The sequence below is a fragment of the Phodopus roborovskii genome, unplaced genomic scaffold (genome assembly GCF_943737965.1).
Source record: "Phodopus roborovskii unplaced genomic scaffold, PHOROB, whole genome shotgun sequence".
Taxonomy (NCBI): domain Eukaryota; kingdom Metazoa; phylum Chordata; class Mammalia; order Rodentia; family Cricetidae; genus Phodopus; species Phodopus roborovskii.
In genome coordinates, this window is record NW_026125759.1 from 1,157,598 (window position 1) to 1,182,206 (window position 24,609).

Consider the following 24,609-nt stretch of genomic DNA (forward strand, 5'->3'; position numbering starts at 1 on the left):
AAAGCTATCTAAACAGTTGAATATGAAAAAATACTCTAGAGAAATTGACAGATTATGTGGAGAGGTTTCTTCTGTGCTTCTAGCTTGAACTTGAATATAGCTATCTTAGTTTTTTCTCTGGGTAGAAAACCCTTACACTCAAAACTTGACCTATTCCCAGAAACAGAGAATAACTCGTGGGATATGGTGACTGAAAATAATTATCGACAGGAATAAGAGAGGCAGAGAGGCAGAGTTGTCTTTTTATACATGTATATATGCTTTATTAAATTCACATTCTTATGCTATAGACGAGGTCAACATTTCACGAAACTTTCTATTATTCCAAAAGCAGTTATCATAAAACAGTGATTTATAAGTCAGTCAAGCAAAACCAGTATCTATAGGATTTTATTATGGTTTCATTTCTTCTACTAGTTTTCAGATAGAAGCTTAAAATATATGATATAATATGAGAATAGGAAGAAAGGATTTTACTTTATAACAGTAACTACACTGCAAATATTAGACTTTATATAAAAATAAAGGGGTACTGTCAACAGAGCTCCTCTGTGAATTAGCATATTACCATCTTTTATTTCAAAACAATCCCTGCACAAACTTAGCTTTCTAGTCCACTTAAACAATATAGAGGACAATGATAGGAAAAGATGAGTTTACAAAGGAAAAGACAAGAATGTGGCAAAGGGTTGAGAGTGACATCATAGACTGGGAGTGATCCATGAATTAAAAATATGTATGAAATTGACAGAGAACAAATTTCAAACAGTTAAATTCATTAATGAAAGAGTTAGCTTAAAACAGTGAGGTGAATCCCCCTGCCTCTTTAATCTCATCATACCACTGCAACAATTTCAATTTTCCGCTCCAGCTTTACCTTGGCACTGAAATTTTAACATGCTTACATACCATCACATTTCAAAGGGTATTTCTTACCAATCCTGAATTTGGAGTCTAAATTTGGACTCAGAAGTGTCCCTTTAAGGAAATAAGACGGAAGAGGAAAGGCAGACAAATATTCTGAAAGACAAAGCCATCTCTTACCATTATCAAGGCAAAAGCCTTTGAACACGGTTCATTAACAGAGTAGATATAGCAAGTGCCATCAAAGAAACGTTTCTTTAAAATGGCACACAAGGGGACGATTCTTATAACAGCACATTTCTGTTAAGTTCGAAGGATTATGAGCTTTGCACAGGCTAAAGCAGCATGGGAACTAAAGCCATTAATAGCTGTTATGACACTGATTACAATGTAAACTTAAGAACAGACCTGATTCTATAACGGGACTGCTGCAAGCTAAGTGATGGTCTCTAATGATTAGGAGAGAGGTTTTGCTTCAAGCACACTAATTTCCAGTCTGTGAATGCCTTCAAACCACCTCGAAGGATTTTATGTTTCAAAAGACTTAAGCTTAATCATTTTCTGTTTCTTTCTTTGACTTAAGCTTAATCATTTCTGTTTCTTTCTTATGTTCACTTAAAAATAAAATATCACAATTGTAACAGGTAAATGTGACTATTAAGCAAATAGTCCACCCACCATGTTCAACATTCATGGAAATCTAACAACATGGGCATTCTACGTAGTGTCATAAATAATAATGTCACATTAGATCACACTTGGATTTCTGAAATATTTTACTCAGGAGTCTCCTCTTGTAAAAATGACAGAGCATATGTTACATCACACTGCATATACACTGCTCAGAGCTCAAGAAACAACTGGAAGCAGGGGGCACAGTATCACTAACCCTTTCAGTGCCTCAAAGCTTCCTTAGAGATACTAAACTGCCCTCTATAGGGCAACAAGAACAAGAACTGGGTTCTGACTCTACCACAACACAATAACCAAAACCAAACCAAAACAGACAACAAAAAACCACAAGTCACCACATGACAAAACAAACTCAGTGACGAAAAAGAATCAGAAAAAAAAAAAAATCAAACCAAACTGCACTCACATACAGAAAGCTTCCATTTCCACAAGACCTTATGATATATATCCCCTACAGCACAGCAATGTACCCCAAGGCACCTAAGGCCTCATAATACTACCCGAGACACTGACAGCTTCATGGACGCTTGCTTTTGTACACTGCTTTGTGTAAAGAACTATTCGTTCATTTGGAGATGCTCCACACATCTGGTCAAGGCAGGAATTTCTTCTCCTTGATAACACCACCTAGAAATATCAACAATATTTTATATATTCCTTAGGGCAGCAGGTTTGGGGAGAGAAACAGCGACTGTGGTAGCAAAGTCCTAAGAACCCTGAGGTGACTAATGCAGCACCCTGTATGTCCATTTACATTCTCCACTCTAAAATCAATCTTCACCGCATACATCCCAACAGCAAAGAAGCGATGCGGGGGTGATGGAAGCAAAGTTGCTTCCTCTCCGTGAGAGATGGAAGTAAGCAGCTCAGACAGGAAATGAAAACAAAATAATGTAGTTTAAAGCTGATGCACAACACAACGTTGATATAATCCAAAGAAATTTGATATTACTATGAAATAAAGAGATGGCAAAGTATGTAGTCAACAAAGAATTTTTATAAATCTCTCAAGCAAGAGAATTTCTGATCACCTCTGTTATGTCACTGGTAGGGCAAAGAACAATCATAGAAGCTACATATTAGTGCCCCCCCTTAAATGTTTGAAAGTAAGTGCTCTTTGAAGCACCAAGACAAAAATCCTCCAAGCAATCAAAACTGTGTATTTGAGATTTAGTTATCAAACGCAAAACGAGATCAGCCAAAACCGATGTTAGTAAAGTGACTATGCTTGCAAAATTGAACTTCAGAGGATAGAGATGCCCAGAGATAGGAGCATCACAATGGTTGTAATGTGCCAAACTTTAATCCCCATTGTGGATCAAAGTTCTCTGCATTTCCCACAGAATGTTTTATGTGGGAAATAGTGAAAACACTGTATCAGAAATGGTTAAGTCACTTGGGTGAGAGATCATCCATCAAGATGAACGAAGAGCATGAATTGGAGCATGCTACTGGAGACTGTGCGGGAGCGGTGCCTGTAGCCAGTGAGTCTGAGGACAAGCCACTGCTGATACTACTGCCATCCAAAATATCTGAACTGAGGACAAAGCAAAAAGAATTATAAGCGAATGCATGTATCAGGGTCAACATAACATGCAATGACATGAATTCAAGGACGCACACATCAGTACAGCATTGGTGAATAATAAAAAGCATAAAGGCCACAGCAATGAAATGCATAATGTACTATGTTGAGGAAATTGATAAAACCATGGAAACCCAGAGTATGACTCATAATCTGTATAATTTGACCATCCCCTTGGAGGCATCCGGCTATGTAACACACGATAAGTGTTCCTCTTAACATGCCAAGGTTATTGTGAGGGAGTTCCTGACCTTCTGTCCAAAAGATTCTGTCCTCTTATTTATCTTCCTACTTTTCTTGAGCCTTGCGGCAGGAATAACTGATGTTTACTAAGGTACCTATTCCCAAACTACCTTAAGTGTCTTCAGGCACAATACTTTACTCTTTCAACTGCCCTAAAATAAACTTCAATGAAAGTATTTTAAAAATGTTTTTCTCCTCTAATTACATACCTTTCCTATTCTTCCCATGTTGTCAATTTCTTATACTATTTCTTCTCAGACCCAAGGGTCTCCATGCTATCTGTGAAAGACTCCTTTTCTTACACCGTTCAGTTTCTCTCCGGTTAAGCTTTTAAAATGTTCCCTCCTCGTGGTCCCCATCATGTCTCTTTAATCCAAACAACTGGCCTCTGTTCTCATCCTCCCAATAAAAATGATTTGGACACCAAGCACCTCTATAAGCCATCCCAGGATAAACTTCCCACACAGCCCAGATGCTCAGTGTTCCCTGAAGTCAATCTGGCCTGCCTTAAACCCTGGCTTCTTTGTACTTGAGATGGAATCGAGGACCTCTGCTTGACTTCAAGCCACCTTTCTTGCTGCAATTCTTAGGGGTCATGGTTCTATGCTTTATATTTGCCTTGAATTGACTCATTCACTTATTCTAATATTTACTAAGCCCCAGACAAGTGTAGCAAGCAGGTAGCTTCTTGAAGGATAATGGTACAAAGGACAGACAAGTTCCCCAGCTTCACTGAACATGCAGGATAGTGGGGGAGACAGAAATGTAAACAATCAGGTTCATAAAAAATGATTACATTTTGTGATGTGAGTGATAAAGGGGGAAACAGAGGACTGTGAGAGTCTTACACATGGGCAACCTGCTAACCTGGAGGATTTGTGAAAGGGTTCTCAAAGACGAGATCTGTGCTTTGATGGGAAAGATGAGTAGGCATTAACTTGGGAAGGTGTAGGAAGAAGCAAGGATGCTTCTGGGAATTAAAAGCTGGCAAGTACAGAGACAGTATAGAGTCAAGAGAACACAGTGAGAGCCAAACTGCAGGAGCAGTCTGGCAGTTTAAGTTCACACAGACACTTTTTTTTTTTATGTGTTCAAATGGAAGAAAAACATAGAATTAGAGAAGGAATTATGACTCAAGGAAATATGAGTTCTAGTCTGTCACTAGCTTCTTTGCAAAACCCCACTTTGTCCTAATACAGGCAATCAAAACTCTAAGTATTTAATATTATTTTTGTAAGTTTCTAAGCTGATATATTTCCAATGCAAAGGAGTTTACAGTATATGTGTAAGTCTTGAGCCTACACCATCCCCCTGAAAAGCAAGTTTCCTCTCCTGCTTTTCTACTCCTATTTTTTAAATGTCATTTAGGGATGGGACCCAGGCTCTCAGACATGGGGGGACCACTGGAGCTATACCACAGTCTCCTCTGTCATCTCTTTCTATTGCCTGTAGGTTGTTTTTACATGAAGACAGATTATGAATAGGTTTTGGAAAAGTAAAATTAAAAAATGGAAACAGTATATGCCACATTGCTCCTACACTATGTCCAGTCTGTCAAATGCATCATTAATAATACCACTTTTAAGGAAGAAGTCTGGAAAACTTAGCTCTCATATTTGTTCAACCACATGGCAAACTGGTCCAAAAATATGAATTATTCAACAACTGAAAAAAAAAGTTCCACAGATAATCCAAGACATTGGGAAATCAAAAGGACCTTTCTGTTTGCCTTTGGAACATATGTGAATTTTCCTCTGCAGCTTTTTGCCTAGACTAATATTAAAATGAATTTACTTTCCTAAAGCACACACTGGCTGTGCAGCACAAGGACATGTTCTATGTCATTTGGCAGGAAGAAAGAGACTTAGATTAATACATGGCCACCATGCAAATAATCTGAGGATAAAGAATTCTTTATTGCAAGCACCAGAATGACAGTGAGCCCAGGATTAGAAGATTTCATCTGGCTGGGCGTTGGTGGCACATGCCTTTAATCCCAGCACTTGGGAGGCAGAGGCAGGAGGATCTATCTCTGTGAGTTCGAGACCAGCCTGGTCTACAGAGAAAGTTCTAGGACAGGCTCCAAAGCCACAGAGAAACCCTGTCTTGAAAAACAAAACAACAACAACAACAAAAAAGAAGAAGAAAAAGAAAGAAGATTTCATCTGTAATACCACCTGCTCACTTAGGTGACATTTGTTATTATTCCAAATAAGACTGTGTTTAGAAATGATTTTCTAAAATTGTTAATCAGTTAAGAAAAAAAAGATGATAGAGACATTACTAATAGAAAAACTAAGCATTTCAAAATGTCTTCTTCAGCATTATACACAAAAGTCTCTATTTTTTCTCACTATAAGTAAAAATGGCATAAGTACATTTTGTCTCCACAGCAATTTAGCTTCACAACATAGCAAAGCTTAACTTAGTTCATTGCCACTGAACTAAGAGCTGGTTTCTGGTCTAGTTAATCAGAAGCCACAGGTCATATCACCCCATTATTAGGTCCTTGTGTAACTATGGAATCCACAGAGATTACTGCGTGAAAGTAATTTTTATTGCTCACAATCACAACTTATGCCACAGCTTCTAAAAGGAAGGGTCCTCCTGTCCAATTTGAGTTTCTTATTTTTTATGTAATATCTGATGGGAGTGCTAATGATAATGAGCCTTATTTCCACTAGTGGCCAAAAGCCAGATAATCATAGGAAAGCAAGGGTAACTCAGACTAACCACAGGACTAACAGAATTGAAAGTGAATGGATCCATACAAACCACTCTTATATAAATATATATTAAAAATAAGCTAGGAGGACTGGTGATATCGCTCAGTGAGTAGAGGCACTTGTTGCTAAGCCGGATGACCCAAGTTCAAAGAACAGAACTAACTCCTGAAAGATGTCCTCTGATCTCCACATGTGTATGCTTCCACACAAATAAATAAATAGACAATTGTAGAAGAATAATCTAGACACGGTGACACATGCCTGTAATCCCAGCATTTCAGAGACAAAGTGGGAGCATAAGAAGTTCAAGGTCATCCTTGGCTACATAGTGAGTGTAAGGTTAGCTTTGGATAGTGAGTAAGAATTCTGTCTCTAAAAGCAAAACAAAAACATTAAAAATAATGATTGCTAGAGTGTGATAGCACATGCCTGTAGAACCAGAACTCATTACTTTCAAAAGTAGACAGGGATACATACTGGATTTTAGGCTAGTCTGGACTATGTAAAAAGACTCAAACTATAGAACTAACTCAAAATGTTAAAATTAAACATTATGCCAGGCAGCAGTGGCAAGTATCTTCAATCCCAGTATTCGGGAGGGCAGAGGCAGTGGATCTCGAGTTTGAGGCCAGCCTGGACAGCCAGGGTTGTACAAAGAAACCCTGTCTCAAAAAAGCAAGCAAGCAAAGAAACAAACAAAAACTAAGCATCACATCAAATACTGATGCACTGGGCAAGAAAACGTGAGAATTTTCCCTTTTACAGACAAAACAGGTTACCACTTAATCTGCACCACATGGCTAGGGACCCCGAAAATGCCTTTGTTTGCTTTGCAGTGCTGCAGACACACGCAGTCTTATTTCCACTGAATGAGGAACAAGAACAAAAGGGAAATTCTTAATATGAAAAACAAAAACAAAAAACTCAAAGTACAAAACAAGGCATACTTCTGAGATGTGCTCAAACTCTTGATGTTCACAAATACTAAACGTAAAATGACATAATTCCAGCTTTGTGGTATTGATGTTCTCCACATTGTGTTGACAGTGATTTCAGGATTTTTTTTTTAGGGGAAAAAGTGGAAATAAAAAGTATGCCCAAATGGACACAAGCCCTAAATGGGTTCACATTCAATATTCTAATTTAATTTATACTTCAGAGATGTCAAAATTTAAAGATTATTAACTAACACATAAACTTTAAAGACTATAAAATGTGTCTTTCCCTTTGCTTTGTGGGATGGGACAAAGACTAAGAAAAGTTTAAAAAGATGAGATCATATGTGTACTAGTTGTAAGATCTTTGAGCCACTCTCTAACAGAGAGCAAAAGAAAGTTTCCTTACTTTCACTATCAAGTAGACTGCCATCTTTAGCAATAGAAATCAGGACACAGGTGGCTCCTACCTCTGGCCCGATTTCTAAGAATACAGACATATGATTTTGACCAGTGAAATTGCATTAAGAGACAGAAGATTCTGTAAAAGTAGAATCCAGATTCGTTATTAAAAGTAACTCACACAAAATTCCTTCTTGTATGTCAGCATCCTTAGTATATAAGGTGTCCTGCAGATCTTAACACAATTGTAAGCTTTAAGAACCTTTGAGGTGCCATTTAAAAATGTTACTTGTAAACTAATTAACTACCTTTGGAAAGGCTTGTGTGTATAGTACATGCATGAGTGTGCATATGAATAGTCATGTCTGTCATTGTTCATGTAGAGACCAGAGGAGGATGCTGGGTCTCCCTGGGCCTTATCTCTTGAGCCAGGATCTCTCACTGAACCTGGAGCTCCCAGTTTCTTAGCTATGCCAGCTAATCAGCAAGCTGCAATGATGCACCTATTTCTTCCCTCAACCCCCAGCACTGAAGTTATAGGTATATGTGGCCATGCCTGGCTTTTATTATGTAGGTGCTGCAGATCTGAACTTGGGTTCTCATGTTTGTACTTCATGTACTCTGACCCACTAAGCCATCGTTTTAGTTATTGGTTTTGTTTTGTTTGGAGGAAGAAGGAAGGTCTCACTCTGTAGCTCAGGCTGACCCAAAACTCCTAGACACTATGATCCTTTCATTTATTATTAAAATCTATGTCTACAGAACTCTCACAGCTACTACAGGTTTACTCATGGTTCTATAGCTATGCTGATAAAAGATGGGTGCCCACACAAGGAATGGGCCCACAAGTAAAATATACTGTGCCTTTTCCTTTTTCTTTCTTTCTTTTCTTTTTTTTTTTTTTTTGGATTTGGTATTGCTGTGGATAAAACCAAGGGCCATGAACATGCTAAAGAAGTTCTCTATCACTGGGCTATGCCCCCTTCTGGTTTTCCTTTGCTGGATACACACTATATAGTTCAGGTGATGTAGCTTAAGCAATCTACCTCAGCCTCCATTGTGCTAGGAGTATAGGAATGTGTTACCACAACCTGTTCCCTATCTTTGCATTCTAATTTGCATGAGCTTCTTTTGTTATTTTGTGGCAATGTAAAAAAATTATATATATATATATATATCATCATGCATTTTTTTACCATGATGGAAGTGGAATACATAGCTTTTTACAAGTCAAATGTGCACTCTATCACTGAGCTATACACCCAGCTCCTCATTCTCCTTGTTTTCTACTTGGCAAATTGTGGTGAACTTTTTCCTCACTGGATCACTTGATAAATAACTGGGTAAGCAAATCTATTTATAGTCATGTGCCTATACTCACTTTACCATAAAAGCCACATGCACTTTACACCAGGTATATAGTTTCATCCACTAGTCCTCTTGACAAGCTTCAGGAATTGCTCTTTGCAATCTCTACATATCTGGGAGGACACAGTGTACCAAAATTAGCAATTGAGCTGCACAGGACACACAGAGACAGTGGAAGATACAAATAGGAACAATCTAAAAGGCATTTCAACCGTACCAGTCAGCAAGCCTCATAAGTGACAAGAAGTTGGGACTTGTTCACCTAGAAGTACAACTTATCTTAAACAAAATGATATACATGCAATTTGGGAAGAAGAAATTGTCAACCCTTACAGCAGTGAGTGGCTTTTATATTTCTTCCATTTAGAGGGTTCCATTCTATTTTAAAAGTAAATGGCCTTGTGAGTTTTTAAAAAAGGACTCTCAGCTATGAAATTCAGGGCTTGAAAAGTTCTAAAAGGTGTTACACATATATAGAATATGTATATGTAGAATATGGATACTCAGCAAATTGACTGAAGCATCCTGAAAGATTTCAAAATATTACCTTGGAACTGCTACTATGCCTTCCTCCTAGATGTCTGTGAGCATCTTGCTCAACTTTAAGAATAGGAAAAGAAGTCAATTCTCACAAAATACTGAAAACCCTTCTGTTACAGACCTAAACTAGAATGAGAAAGACCATCAGTCATGTGACCTGGACCATAAGAATTAGTAACTGTTACTATAAAACTGTACATTTAAGCTGGGGTACTTGCCCATGGTCCCAGTACTCAGAAGGTTAAAGCAGGAGAGATGTAAGTTCTGGGTCAGCCTGGATTACACAGCATTGTGACCGACTACTAAAATTTTCTAAAAAGATTTTATCATGCTGGGCAGTGGTGGTACAAGCCTTTAATCCCAGCACTCTGGAGGCAGAGGCAGGCAGATCTCAGTGAGTTCAAGGCCAGCCTGGTCTACAGAATGAGTTCCAGGACAGCCAGGACTGTTATACAGAGAAACCCTGTCTCAAAAAACAAGACAGAGATAGATAGATAGACAGAGAGAGAGAGAGAGAGAAATATTTTATCACAATAGATCACATTGCTTAGCAAATACCACAGATAAAATGTTTTGAATATGAAATGTCCTCTGTCAGCTCATGTGTTGAAGGCTTGGTTGCCTGGGTAGTGGAGCTATTTTGGATAGTGGCAGAAACTTTAGGAGAAGGACCCCATCTGGAGCAAGGAAGCTATTGGAGACTGTACATGAAAGTCATACCTTATCCCTACTCCCTTTTCTTTCTGCTTCTTGGTTTCCATGATGATCTGCATCACCACAGGCCCAGAACCAAGAGAGCCTGAGAACTACAGACTGGAACTTCTGAAACCATGAGCTGACATCAATCCTTCTCCCTTGCTCATGCCAAGGAACTGGTCATAATGAACAAAAGTTTGACTGATACAACCAGTTAAGAGAAAGCAGCCATCTCTTAAATTCAAAAGCATGGAATATGAAATGCAAGCAGAACAGTGATAATCAATATGCATTTCTCCACACTCACCCAAAGGCTCTTTCTTACACCAGTCAGCTGATGACACTACACCACCCTGAAGCTAAGAACAAAATAAAGGGGCAAAACGGGTGTACTTGGGACTTTCAAAATGCCTAGTCATTCAATATCATCTTCACCTATGTGAGTGTGGGTTACTTTTACATTATTTCAATATTATTTCAATGTGGTTCTTTTTTTAACATGAGCCATAGACTAATAGTTTTTTTATTTTCATTTCATTTTTACCATGAACTGAGATCAGACAATTGCGCAGCATCTCCAGACAGCATGTTGGCGGTGCCTTGGAAGAGTCTCTTAGGCTGGCTTTCTGTCTCCATTTCCCCTACAACACAAGAAACGTAGCTCCCATAAACCAATTTCACAAATGCAGACTGCTGCTAAAATGAGGAGGATATCTGTTCAGACAAAGTTCAGAACTTCAAGCTATTACATGAAAGTTCCCAAATGTGCCTGGAGTCTAGAGTTCCAGAGATGAAGGCGGGAAGAACGAGAGTTAAGCCTGGGCTATGTAGCTACTTCCAGGTTAGTTCTTTCAAAACAGCTCCCTCTTAAAACAGTGACCTTCTTGTGTGCTTTAACATGAGACAGATATGCTATTTTATACCTTGACCAAAAAGTAATAGCTTACACACACACACACACTTTAATAAAAGAGAATACTGATTTTATCAGGCAAAAGTACGTATTCCCAAACAGTTAAAACTCACAGTGAATATTTTATGACTAGCAAAGTGTATTTATTTTGTATCTTTCAATATCTTAACAGGACAGCAATAAGATGTATTTTCTGATAGTGTAGAAATAGGAGGTTGAGTTAGGTGATATACTAAATATAAAACTATAATTGAAAGTACACCTGAAAGCAATAACAGTAATTCAGTTCACAAACTCGGAGTTGTACTGGTTTACTCAACCCTATAGATTTTCACTGAATCTGTAATTATAAAACATGGCACCAATGTTTGCCTCTTCTCCTCTGCCCCAAGCTCTGTTTTTATTTCAAACATGCATATTCCTTGGATTTGATGGATTTATCTGAGCTTGAAAATAGAATGGGAAAGACAATTTAAGATAAATATGGTAATGATGTCTATAATGCCAGCATTTGGGAGGTAGAGACAGGAACATAACCACCAAATTTGAGAGTAACTGCACTACCCAGAATGCCACATCAGCCTGTACTACAGAGTGAAACCCTGTCTCAAACAAGCAAGAAAGTTTGAAAAAACTAAACCTACTGAATTTAGGAGCCTTGCTCCACCTCAGTAGGACCATGGAACTGAACTTAAGATTGTATGAACTACTTATGACCAAAAAAAAGATAGAGAAAGCAAGAACACATGTAAACCTTATTTACCCTATTATGAATTAAAGAATATTAATTTTTCTTCTTGAGCTATTGTAAAAGTTATTGAAATCCACCAAAGTTATATTTTTTTTATTTGCTTTGTTCAGTGACTCTTTTAAAGTGTGTAGGGTTTTAAACTCTAGCAAAGAATCTCTCCACCTACTGGTAGATTTTGGAATAGCTACTAAACAAACAGCAATTCCAGTAACTTTCTAGACAGATTTTACATTAATGGTAACAAAAATAATAACTTTAATGTATACTTTTATATAATACTCCTGAGAACATTCCTGAGGTTATGAATGATTCCTTGCAAGACTAAATAAAAGAACTTGTTACTAAATATAAATATTATCATTATATCAAGACTTACTTTCCAAAGCATATCATCTTTAAGATTTTTTTATAATTTCATATATAATTTTCATCACCAATTTCCCTTTCCTACTCTCCCTGGGTCCTCTACATCCTCATGTTCCCATTCTAATTTCATATTTTCATGATTTGTTTTATAGCCTACTAAGTCCAATTAGTGTTGTTCATATGTGCATGGGTTTAGGGCCATCCACTGGAATATGGGCAAACTACCAGTGTAGTCCTGGGTAGTCTAGAACTCACTGTGTAACCCCACCTGGCTTCAAACTTATTGTGATCCTCCTGCCTCTGACTTCTGATTTTAAACCCCCCAAGTAGCAGAGGAGGGATGAAATAGGGCAGTGAGGGAGAATCATCATAAATTAAGTAAGCATACACGCCATAAAGGAACCCTTATTTTCTATGCTGATGAAAACGAAAGAAAATTATATGAATATGGTAGCACCTACCTATAATCACAACATATGGGAGACAGAAGCAAAATGACTAAGAGTAAAGGCCATTCTTGGCTATGTAGTGAGTTCATTGCCAGCCTGGGTGACATAAGACAAAATAAAACAAAAACACTAATAATAAAAAAGAAAATAAAATGTTACCTGGCTCTTCCAATCATACAGTCAAATGGCCAGGAATAATGACTAAACTGATATCAAATATCTCTGCCCTGTAACGGACACTACCAAGGGCTTTACATAAACATATAAAACTACTGCTGACTGAGAAAACTTCAGTGCTTTGTGGTTAAAAATGGACAACTGAGAGAGCACGCAGACACATCACAATCTTTACCAACATGACTCTTGGATAACTCGTACTTTGCTGATGGGGAAGTAAACCCCCTTTGAGCAAACTCCATGTGTGGAGATCTATTTGCTATATCAGTATATATTTCTGCACACATGTGCATCTCTCATACTCAGATCACTGAAAGACAATTATTCATATCAATAATGTGAATATAAGAATATTATTCAGATATAGACAACATAAAATAGTTAATTTATATAACTTAGAACCTATAGAGCATGTGTTTAAAATGTTTAATATTTCTTTAGAAAAAAATTAATTCAGACAAAAACTCTAGTTTCTAATTCAGTCTTGGCTAAATTTATATCAGAAGTGTGATGAATTCTTTACCCCAATACTATTACGATGAATGTATACATACTTAGTAAGGTGTACAATATCATGATGTACTACATATACAAATATACTTACCTTTTCTTCTGGTGTTTTATAAGAACATTTAAAATCTGCTCTCTTAGTGTGTTTAAAGCATCTAGCACAATGCTATTAACCATAGTTGCCACATACCTTTTCTCTTAAGAGGACCAAGAACACTGGGCCTAATGCATTTCACTGGACTCTGACTCCTCCTGCTTTGACAAATAAACAAATAGAGTGATATGAAGTTCTTCCGAGATTACAGGCTATCAGCATTAGAGCCCACCATATAAATAACATGGATGGCCATAAAGTCGGAAATACCAAGTGCTCATAGTGTAGGGTGATTTGAGTCAGCATATGGTGATATGAAAAATCATGACATTTTATTCATTAAAACAAATATTCTCTAAGGCAAAATACCCACAATTGCTTAAAGAAAAGTGTCTCATGAAAAAAATTTGTTTGGAATTTCATCTATAACCTCTTATCTTTTAAAAGGGTGTTAGTATGATAGTGAGTGAGTGTGTGTATGTGTGTGTGTATGTGTGTGTGTGTGCATGTGTTTTCTCTGAACATAAATCAACATTAAATACTGAAGATGTAGCTTAGTGATAGGGTTTGCCTAGCACTCAGGAGGCTCTTGGTTCAGGCCTCAGTATCACAATCAATCCATCAATCAGCATTAAATCTCAAACACGGAATCTTGTAAAATGTTAATGCCTCAATATAAGTGGTGAGCATATGGTTGTTCTTATGAAGTTCTAACTATTTTGATGTATGTATGAAACATTCCATAATAAAATTAGAGGAAAAAAGTAATGAGTGATACTCCAGTCACATTCCCCCCCATTCTGTCTCTCTCTCTCTCTCTCTGTGTGTGTGTGTGTGTTATGCCTGCATGTGCACATGCATGTACAAGTTCATGTGTCTGTGTGGTAATGCTTTTAGGGTCTATCCCTCTCTACTTTATTCCTATGAGACAAGGTCTCTAAATCTGGAGCTAGGGTAAGCAGCCAGCAAGCCTGAGCTACCCTCCTGTCTCAACCTCCCAGTGAGGTTACAGGTGTTGAGTGGCCATGAGGAGCTTTACATGTGGATTCAATGATCTATTTTCACATCCTCATAGTTGCAAGCACTTTTATGCACTGAGCCATCTTTCCAGTCCCTACATTTAACATTCAAATCCACTTACCTTGAATAATGTGTTGGATTCGAAACAGGACTTGGTGGCATGCCACTGCTACTCACAAACATTTGCAAGGATGGCGAAAAGCACTGCTAGAGAAAGTACATGGACTATTAAAACAGTTACAGCACATCAGTTTTCCAAGGTGCTCTTCTTTTGTTGTTGTTTTTCTTTTGAAATATGACAGAAGCGGCATAGCTATGCCAGGGCCTCCTACATATGACATTTTCCCCATTTACTTCCATGGGTTTTTATTACTTGTTCTAGTCTATGGAGACTTTGAAAGTGAGCTGAATTGTGTATATAGATATATATTTTAGAATAAACAGCTCACTGTGAAAAAGACAGTTAATAACTTGTTGACAATATCCTACCTTTCCAAATCCTCTGGTTGGGGAAGGCGCCGGAGAAACTGGAGTGAAGTCAATTCTCTTGGGAGAATATAATTTCTCTGACTTGTCAAAATCACTATCACTCTGTAAATATAAAATATTGCCGTCATTCAGCATATCGCAGATCTCATATACTACAATAACATACCAATATTCTGAAGAGTAGAAATGGACACATTCAAACATTTTTCTGGTAAAGCAGAGATCAAAACTAAGGGTCACTCTGGAAGCAGGAAGCCTACCATGTATGAAAGAATCTACCAAGTCAGTTGAATAGCACAAAGATTTCTGGAAAGTTACATAACAAGCACACATGGGAACACTTTACCAGGCTCAAGCTTTCATCCCATGACTGGCTGATCTGCATTCCTGCTTGAGCTTCCCTAAAAACAAACAAACAAACAAACAAACAAAAAAACAGTCAGCAGAGTTCACAAACTTGCTACATGAGGCGAGGCCCTGCCCTTGCCAACCACTGACCTTTCATGGGAAGTTTCTCTGTTCATCATATCCAGGCCTTCTTCCTATAAGGAGAAGCACATTAGTAAGTCATAGTTTTCAGCTATGTTCTTAATAACAGTGAAATACCTCCAGGGAATCGGAGCTACCATTCTTAGATTGACAGCCATGTCTTATCAGTATTTTAGAGCAGACTTCGAAGAAGTATAATGCGTCTGGTTAACTGGAGTGGCATCTTCACTGAGTTTTAAGATTTTAGTCTTTAATTTCTGACCTGAGCTAGTAAGTTAAACGTAAACATTCACTACTTTGTGCATCACAAACCATCAGTCACTGTCAGTATTAGTGGACAACCTCTTCCTGCATAATTCTTCAAATTCTTAGAAACTTAGCTCTCCAAACCCCTAAACATTAATACACTAGAGGCAATGCATGCAGTCTTTAGAAAGCGCACCAGGTGTCCAACCTCAAAGCACCATCTGTCGCCAGACAGGCCCCGACTTTAGCACTTTTCCCAAATGAATCGAAAGCTGTATAAATTTAAGGGGGAAAAAAAGACTGGGCCTTGGAAGTATTCATTATTCCACTAAAATAAGGAGCTATGTTAAATAGGAAAGAAAAAAATGCCAATGGTATCAATTTTTATTACTGATGCACTAATGAGTAAAGATAGGCTAACAAACCTGGCACAACATTTTGTATATGATTAATGTTCTCAAAAATACTTTAAAATGGCAAGAACATTTTGCTTCTATGCTGTAAATCATCTCTAAGGTTTGATTTCTAATGCTATCTCTACAAACCATAAGAGTTAAAGGAAGATCAGCTTCAAGGAAAGACTGTTCACCTTGTATGCACACTGCCTAAGCCAAGATCAATGAAAGAAGGTAAGGTTAACCTTCAAAATAATTGCTGTTTCCTTTATATCATCTTTTCCTCTCTTTCAGACAGGATTTCATATAGCCCAGGCTGGCTTTGAACTCACTATTTAGCTAGATGATGATGACCTTGCATTTCTGATCCTCCGGTCTCCACCTATTGAATATCTGGTGTGTGGAGTACTGGGGATGAGCCCAGCCAGGGATTCATGCCTGCCAGGCGAGGACTCTATCAATGTTCTCAAGCCCTCATTTTTTAATATCACAAAATTGAAATGATTTGGAGGCGAAATTATGCTCCTTCAAAAATAATCACAATCTTGTCACAGAATGTAAACTGTAATTCAAATAAGTGGATCTCACGAAATTGTAATAGCTATAATGTAAATAATGGTTATTTTCTCCCAAGAAATACAAAGGAACATGCAAGAGTATCAAATCAAACAAGACAATTATTCTGCTCAAGAAGCCTTATGCTATTACAACTTTAAAAAAATCCACAACTCTAATGTGAGCAGTATAACAATGGGCTTCCTAGGCAAAAGCTAATTCAGGTAAAATTACCCACTGAGAAATGTTTTTCCTTATAAGATATACCCCCATTACCCACCCCTTTTATATTTTTCTCTCCTATGTTTTGGAAAGCTTTGCATAAAATCCTTTGTAAAGTCATCTCTTGCATTATGAAAGCAACACATGTTTAGCAGTGAACTTTTAATGAATTTGTTCAAAAATTATAAACTATCAGGTAGGATTACTCTAACAGGCTGATGTAGACGAGCACACATGTGTCATCTAGAGAAATAAAGAACCCGTGTAATACAAAAAAAGAGAAACCCAGTGACAGATATTGAGGTTCGAGTCAAAGTGAGGATGGCCCCAAACTGTGGAGCAAGTCAGGAATTTAAACTCAACATTGATTAAACATACTTCTCAATCTTAGACAAAACTATAAAGTGGCTCTGAACCAGAGAGAGATAAAAACAGAACTATGTCTAGAACCAGAAATAAGAATAATTTATCAGGTGAAAAAAAAATCTTCTAAGAGCTTTAGGGAAATGCTGGCTAAACGGTGTTAAGGAAAGCAAAGAGCCCAAGTGGGATAAGAAACGAGCCCCCTGACACAGACAATTAAGTGGGCATTAGTGACATTTTCAAGGGCATCCTTTAATGGAGTTGTGGTAGAGGCAGCAAGATTACCAACTAGCGGGAAATTAGGAGACAAGGAGCCAGATAGTCAAGGCGAGATTATTCTTTGAAAAAGGCCAGGGAAGGGAAAGGAAAGGACAGACTTACATGAAGGAAGACCATTGTCCTAGACAATATGAGGAAAAGGTGGGAGCCAAAGATTTCGAGAAGAGACTGAGGGGACAAGACAGGAGACAATGGCTACACCAAGTGACAGGGGCCTCGGAAAACATATTAACCACCAGGGAGTAGCCCTGTATGTGAAGACAAAGGCACTCTAAGGAGAAGAAAACTGCTCTTATAAAAGACAGGTGTCAGGGCTAGAGAGAGGCTCAGTGGGGAGAGCTACTGTTCTTGCAGAGGACCTAGGTTCAATTTCCAGAAGTCACATGGCAGCTCACACCTGTCTGTGATTCCAGTTCCAAGAGACCCAACACCCTCTTCCGGCCCCCATGGACTGCTAAATGCACATGGTGCACATATATGAAGTGCAAGCGCAAACATATATTAAATAAATAAATAAATAAATAATTTTAAAATGAAAAGACAGGGGACTATTTTATGTGTGAAATGAGAAGCGTCTTTGGCTAGAACAGTGGTAAATCAGGAAGCCAGCAGAGAATAAACAACAAGGATTTAGACTATGGTGTTGGAGAACAGCACTGAACCAGTGGTACCTGAGCCCCCTGAGAGAATTAATCTTGCTTTTCAAACTACCCGTCTCTCCAACTTCTCTCCTTGTAATCAGGGTACTATCACTCCTCTGGTCACAATGAAACACAATTTTAGTCAGCTGGAACCCTCCTTCTCCCATAATTGTTATTTTAAAAAGTTGTAATGCTGTAAGGTTGCTTAAGCAGAATAATTGTTATGTTTGGTTTTACACTCACGTTCATTTGTATTTCTTATGGAAAATAGTAATTATTTACATTATGACTGTTACAATCCTGTAAAAAATCCATGGTTTGAATTATATCTTACACTTCGTGACAGGACTATGATTATTTTGAAGGAATGTAATTTGGCCTCCAAATCAACTGTTAGCAAGTATTAGCAGACCTTTGACCCAAACGTATCACTTCTGATTTGCTGCCTCGAACACACCACTGAGATGGAAGCTTACTAAAATTGTGTATAAATTTTAGATGATTCACATATATCTAATCAGTTGGCAAATTATGGAGAGCCTATCTCTCTGCTTGTCTTTTTACCATCTCATCCTTTCCATTTCATTTGCCAACAATTTACTCTTTGCTTGTTACTATGGGACACGGATGAGCACATTAAGATTTATACAGTGTGCTGTAATATTAGTATAGAGTGTCATTAATAGCATAATGGTGTGGGAACGTGTACAAAGGAGATATAAGGATTAAAGTAGGTTTTGAAGGAGCAAAAACTCGAGAAAGGAGAACGATGGGGTTGATGGGCAGCATGAGGATCAGTGAATTACCATGGCCCTTTAGAAAATGAGGCAGCCAGAGAAAGGGATGGGGAGTAATGACAGATGAGCCTAGACCAGAATGGATAAGAATCTTCACCTCTTATAAAAGAGCTAAGTGAAGTGTAGAGAGGCAAATTCGTTTTTCCCGTCTTGGCTATGCTTCTCTTATCAGCAGCACAGCTGTATAACACGTAAGAACATTTTTCATATACCCAACAAAAATAAGTAGTTATATTTTCAAGTACCGTCAGGGAAGCAGGTGAAGCGAATCCAACCTCTAGATAGCTAACATCCCCTCTAAGTATTTTTAGCCAGTTCAGTCGCAATCCTTCTAAAATGTGCTATAGTGTGTCCCTTTCTCAAATATGTTAGACCAAACAGAAAGGCACTGGGAGATCTCAAGTCCAGGGCCAGCTCTGTCACTCCTGTGTGATCCTAAGCACGTCACTTGTGTCATGAGTCCGTTGCAACTGCTCACGATTGAGCAAAAACTACCTCATGCCTTGTCTCTTTTCTACTTTGTGGAGACTGTTACATGAACTGAATGAATGAAAGGACTTTGTAGCATGTAAAACATCATCAAAATGTAGGCGTTCATGAAAATGAAGAAAAGGTTAATGAGCAGGGACCCTTTCCTTAAGAACATTACCATATGCTTCCATACAAGTGACACCCTCGGGACTATCAACAGGATCTGAGCCCTTGTACCAAACCACAAACTATTGGGAGGGGGAAAAAATCCTGTCTGCCGCTCTGCTTTTCCCTCCTCTCTTGCTAGCAAGGATTAGCAGACCTTTAACCCAAATGTACCTCTTCTGATTTGCTGCCTCGAACACACCACTGAGTTGGAAGCTTATTATAATTGTGTATAAATTTTAGATGATTCAGGGGTCAGAGAGGGAGGCTGTCCTATAAATAAATGGATGAACCTTTGTGCACAGACTGTGGAAATCTAGTTCAGCCATTTAGAGGTCGGTGTGCTTACATCTCAGCTGTGTAAAAGCTGCCGAGTGAGTGAACCCTGCATGTGAAGTGCTACTATATAAAAAGCTCTTCATAATTTCCCCAGTGCAGCTATCTAATACAGCGATTCCCAACAGCTCTGGCTACAGAGAAAAGACACACTCATCCACTCTTCTGGGAATATAAATGTATTTTCCAGGGGTCTTTATTTTAGACAACCAGTGTTATCTGACAGATGAGTGTCAGAGACACTCTGCCACTATTTAAGTGATTTTTTTTACATCCTATGACAAATAAAGACCATGGTTCTCGGCTATATTTGGAAGTTATTCCTGATTTACCTCACAGCTGTGACGCACGTAGAAATAAATAACAAGGAGTAATTTTTACAAATACAAAGTCCTACACCAAGCAATTTTAAGCCCCCCACAACCCAGTGTGTGCATACCAAATGCTGAATGGTCAAGGCAAAGCTGGTAAACAAGATGGGGAAAATAAATCTTTTTTTTTTTTTTAAAAAAAAAAATGTGCACAGCACATAATTTCCCAGCAAGAGCTACATTTGAAAGTATTCCCTCCAATCTAAATCGCTGCACATACTTACTTTGATACTTACCAAGCTATGATGGCTCATAATTGTCGTACTGTTCCTCCGAGTTCTAAGTGGATATGGCTCAAAAACCTGTGAAAGGTCACTGAAAAGTAAAAAGAAAAATAAAATAAAATAAAATAAAATAAAAGGATTAGCGTCTCCTAAAGGAAGCTGTCTGTCAACTGAGCTCAACACCCTCCGATCTGTAATTAACAATGAACTCTTCAATGGCTCATCATTTCCTCCAGCTGAGGACCTCCTTACCGTCCTCTTCGCAGGCCAGTCTCAAGTGCTACACCCTCTGCTTTTGCTAGATACTTATCTCCTCAGTGCTTAGGGGACAGCTCTGAGAGGAGTAGGGCGGAGCTCCAGACTGGTTCATTCCAGCTGCTTCAGGTCAGAACTATACCCCCAAACCAGTTCCTGTCAGATGTGAGCAGCTCATCTCTTTACCCTAGAGAACCATGAGGATTACTCACTGGTTTGTGTGCTACTCTGAGAAGAGCTAGGGAGCCCATTCTTAAACCCATTCTCATCAACATGTCTGCCCCAAGCACTGGCTCTACTGCTCTATCTCTGAATCCCCACGTCCAAGGGAATAGATAAACTTGAAAAGGTTTGCTTTTTCTCCTTTTTGTTCATGTTTCCCCTTTGACCTCACACACCCTACCATCATCTGTCAAAATCCTTCCTCTCCTTCCGCACCTATCTCAAAAGCCTTGCTTCCATGACGGCGTAGCACAAACTTCTCCTCATTCCACAAACATAATGCAGTCAACCCCACTTCAAACTCAAAGAAGCTGGGAGATGCAAGCTTCTTGAGACAGGGCCTTGCTTTTTAAAGACATGGTTTTGCTATGTTGTCCATGCCGGTCTTGAACTCCTGGGCCCAAGCATGTATCACCGCAGTTGGGTAAACATTCTTTTTATTTTTGTTTGAAGGGCTAGAGATAGAAGCAAGAACCTTGCATATCCCCATCAAAAGCTCTATCCTGAGCTACATTACCAGTATATTTGTATGTCTCTATGTTCCTGTGGATAAAGTCATAGCCTGCTGCATGCTAACAGACAAGCACTGCTAACCAGAGCTCACATTTTACCTTCTGGTCTTTTTTTTTTTTTTTTTAAAGGTTCCCCAGCATCATAATAAAAGTAGAAAAAAAGGGAAAAAAGGAAAGAAATAGAAAATAAGTGAAAATGGTCATTAAGCCTCTGAGGAGAGGTGCTTTATTCAGCTTTGCATGATATCCCCGACGTGCCTAGCAGTCTGTTCTGCCCATGACAGGAATCCAAGCATTTTCAAATCTGAACTGTACTCGGCTCTAAGAGACCACTGACAATACCTATTCCAGCTACCCTCGTTTTTACATGAGAAAACGGACTCGAAATGGTTAAGTAACGTACTCAGCACAGTTAGCTGGTGACAATTGAGACCAGGCCTGGTCTCTTCTCCCCTTGTCTGTCACATCATGCTATCTTTCAAGTAATTACTTAAATTGTGATTCACGAAACAGTGGGATTTTTTCCCTTAGTTGTCTAAATGCAGGTCAGTGGGACAGCTCATGGCCCTAGCAATTGCTTGCTTACCAGACTTTCACAAGACAAGGAGAGGTGGGGTGGAGGATGAGACAAAAGGGACAGTTTCCTCTTGAATCCAAAAATTACTAGGCAATGCCAAGGACAACATCAGAAATGCAACAGCCACTTTGTCATTCCCTCAGGTTCAAAATCATACTTCAATCTAGGGAAAAAATACTTGCCCCTCTGCAAAATACAGATGCTCAATTTGTGGCAAAGCATTATCAAGCCTTCAGCTGTGCTTGAAAAAAATGTTTGGGGCTAATATTACTTCTCTGTACTGTATTAATGCCCTTTCTGTGGGGGGTCTCAAAATTTTCTTCAGATGAATTGTCTATTTACAAAAGTGAAATGTGATAGCTTCAATAGCTTCATTAGGTGTGCCAACCAGCCCTCATTATCACAAGATTTTACTTTAAACTCCTTGGTGTCTTGTTCACACGAAGAGACAAACATCCTGTCACTAAAATGAAAGGAGTGTTTTTTTTTCTCCTTATTTTCTCAAACCTCTGCTTTACCTAACTAGGCTACAAACCATTGCTCTTTCTTTCTTTTTAGTCACTGTAACGCGTTTCAGGCAGCTTTAAAAACGGAAAACACTGTAACAAATCCAAACCACTTAATAAGATATGAGCGCACCATATAATCCCAAGTTATTAGATAAACTGTGATTTCTTAAAGCAAACCCCTGTTAATGCCAGGGTTCCTAAACTCGGCATAGAAACAGCAGCTCTTAGATACAGGTGTCAAGTTACAAGCCTAATTCAGGGGGTTCAGTTCGACTTGCCTTGATGGAAATTAGCCAGGGCAAGCAACCTGTCAGCAGATCCAGACGGTTTCTACATTCTCTCTCAAAACTGGACAACACAGCCCCCAGGTAGAGAGTGCCCCTTTCTCAGACATGGCCAGAGTATGAGGTCAAACTTTCCCTCCATCTAGGGAGCCAAGACATTGTGAAGAAAATAAGACCTCAACCCCTCAGTTTGGAGTCCAGATGAACTCGAACTGGCACTTTCGGGAAGACTTCTTGCCCAGGGACAAAGCTCTGAATCCCACACTCCGTCCTCCCCAGTCCTGCTCACCTGAGCACATGGATCAAGGGAGCACTGTTGGACCGTCTCAGGGTGCCCCCATCAGATGTGTCAGCCTCAAAATCCAGCTCCATTTTCTCCTGAGCCATTCGGAGACTTGCTAGCCAGCACAGCCAGCGGTGCTCAGCTCCTGGTGCTTTGCTATGGACTCACTGCAGGACTGAGCTGCTGGGGACTGGCAGCTGGGGGCGGGGGCTAATGGGCGGAGGCTTGGGCGCGAGGGCGGAGAAAAGTAGGGGAGGAGGATGCAGATGAGGCAGGATGTGGGAGTGGGTAGGGGGCCAGAGGAGGATTGAGAGCTTCTGTTGGGAGGGGGACAGGATGAAGAAAAAAGGATGGAGGAAAGACAAAGGCGGGAGAAAGAAAAAGGCACCGAGGTTGGTTGATAAAAGATAGATGGAAATGCAGTGTATAGGATAAATGGAAGAGGACATAAGTGGGAAAAGAGGACAAAGGTCAGAAGGAAGAGGCGCACAGGGATGGGAAAGGAATGTATGGAAAGGACGGGATGTATGGAAGAGGAAGGCACAGAAGGAGAATAAAGGGGAGGAAACCAGGCAGTGGCAGAACTCATGCTGTCATTTTTCCCGCCTAAGACTGCAAGCGCCGCTCGGCGACAATTCCTCTGGCTGCCTTTGCAGCGCTAGCAATGAGGACTTGACAGCTGGCCAGGCGGCCTCGGCAGCTCCACCTCCACATGCTCAGGGTCTCTGTCCAGTCCGCCATGCTCCAGGACCCGGCCCCCAGGGCCCCTCAGCTCAGGGATGGCGCCTTTCACTCCTTGGCCCCCACCCGCCTGCAGGACTCGGAAAAGGGGTCCGCTGTCTGCGCCACGGCAGTGCTGCTCCTTCCTCTTATTGGGTTTAAAGACCTGCGGTACCCGCTGGAGCTCAAACTGAATTCTACAATCTGCCTCTTCTTTTGCCTCCCACGCTTCAGAAATGGGAGCCTCCACGGGGCCAGTTCTTCCGCATCTTGTCGCCCATTGGGCATCGCGCATGCGCCTGGCAGCTGCTCCAATGGACCTGCGAGCAAGGCGCATGCGTAAGAGCCTCGCCCAGCAACCCGCCTTCAAAGGGGAGGGGCGTTTCCAGGGGGGCCCAAAATCTTCCTGCGTGGCATTGGTCCGGGAACCCTGGCGCCGTATTTCGAAAAGAGCCAATCGTTTAGAGACTGAAGTATCAGTTTTTAGAGTAATATTCAAGAGAAAGAGATTTTCACATTATTTCACTCCAAATTTGTACTCTGACCTCTGTGATCCTCAGTCATTTTTCTACTATGCATGTGCATGTGTGCATGCGCTCCCAAGGATGTCACAGAAGGCTTCTGGATCCCCTGGAGCTGCAACCAAGGTGGTTTGAGCTTCCCAGCTTGGGTGCTGGGATTGGAACTCTGGTCTTCTGTAACAGCAGCAAGCACCCTTAACTTCTGAGCCATCTCTTAAATCCTCTTACTCATTTATTAGATTCCTCGGTTTTGTTGTTGTTGGTTTTTTGGGTTTTGTTTTTGTTTTTGTCTACCAAGGTCTGATTTCTTTTTCATATCATCTGTTTTAGCTGCAATAGGCAAAAATAAGA

At 39.6% G+C, this 24,609-nt stretch overlaps 1 protein-coding gene across 4 annotated transcripts; it reads right to left on the reverse strand.

The window, feature by feature from the left end:
* Positions 1-1,585: 1,585 nt before the first annotated feature.
* Positions 1,586-23,407, reverse strand: Pabir2 (PABIR family member 2). 4 transcript variants are annotated; one of them, XM_051178598.1, is made up of 9 exons: positions 23,024-23,407; positions 20,388-20,466; positions 15,320-15,363; positions 15,168-15,222; positions 14,822-14,923; positions 14,454-14,539; positions 13,409-13,470; positions 10,597-10,693; positions 1,586-2,184 (listed from the first exon to the last, which is right to left on the reverse strand). In XM_051178598.1, exons 1-9 carry the CDS (start codon positions 23,119-23,121, stop codon positions 2,115-2,117), a joined length of 693 nt encoding a protein of 230 aa, XP_051034555.1. In that variant the 5' UTR covers positions 23,122-23,407; the 3' UTR covers positions 1,586-2,114. The 4 variants fall into 4 exon arrangements, with proteins under 4 accessions (XP_051034555.1, XP_051034553.1, XP_051034552.1 ...); XM_051178596.1 differs by having other exon boundaries at positions 13,409-13,473; XM_051178595.1 differs by lacking the exon at positions 1,586-2,184 and adding an exon at positions 2,535-3,094 and having other exon boundaries at positions 23,024-23,404.
* Positions 23,408-24,609: the final 1,202 nt, after the last annotated feature.

Excerpts from the sequence above, each read along its gene's own strand:
- Pabir2 (XM_051178594.1), bottom strand. The coding sequence starts at position 23,121 with ATGGCTCAGGAGAAAATGGAGCTGGATTTTGAGGCTGACACATCTGAT. Across the intron at positions 14,540-14,821 it reads CAACCAGAGGATTTGGAAAG|CAGTGCTTTTCGCCATCCTT; the intron begins GTAGGATATTGT and ends TACTTTCTCTAG. Across the intron at positions 13,474-14,453 it reads AATCCAACACATTATTCAAG|CAGGAGGAGTCAGAGTCCAG; the intron begins GTAAGTGGATTT and ends TATTTGTCAAAG.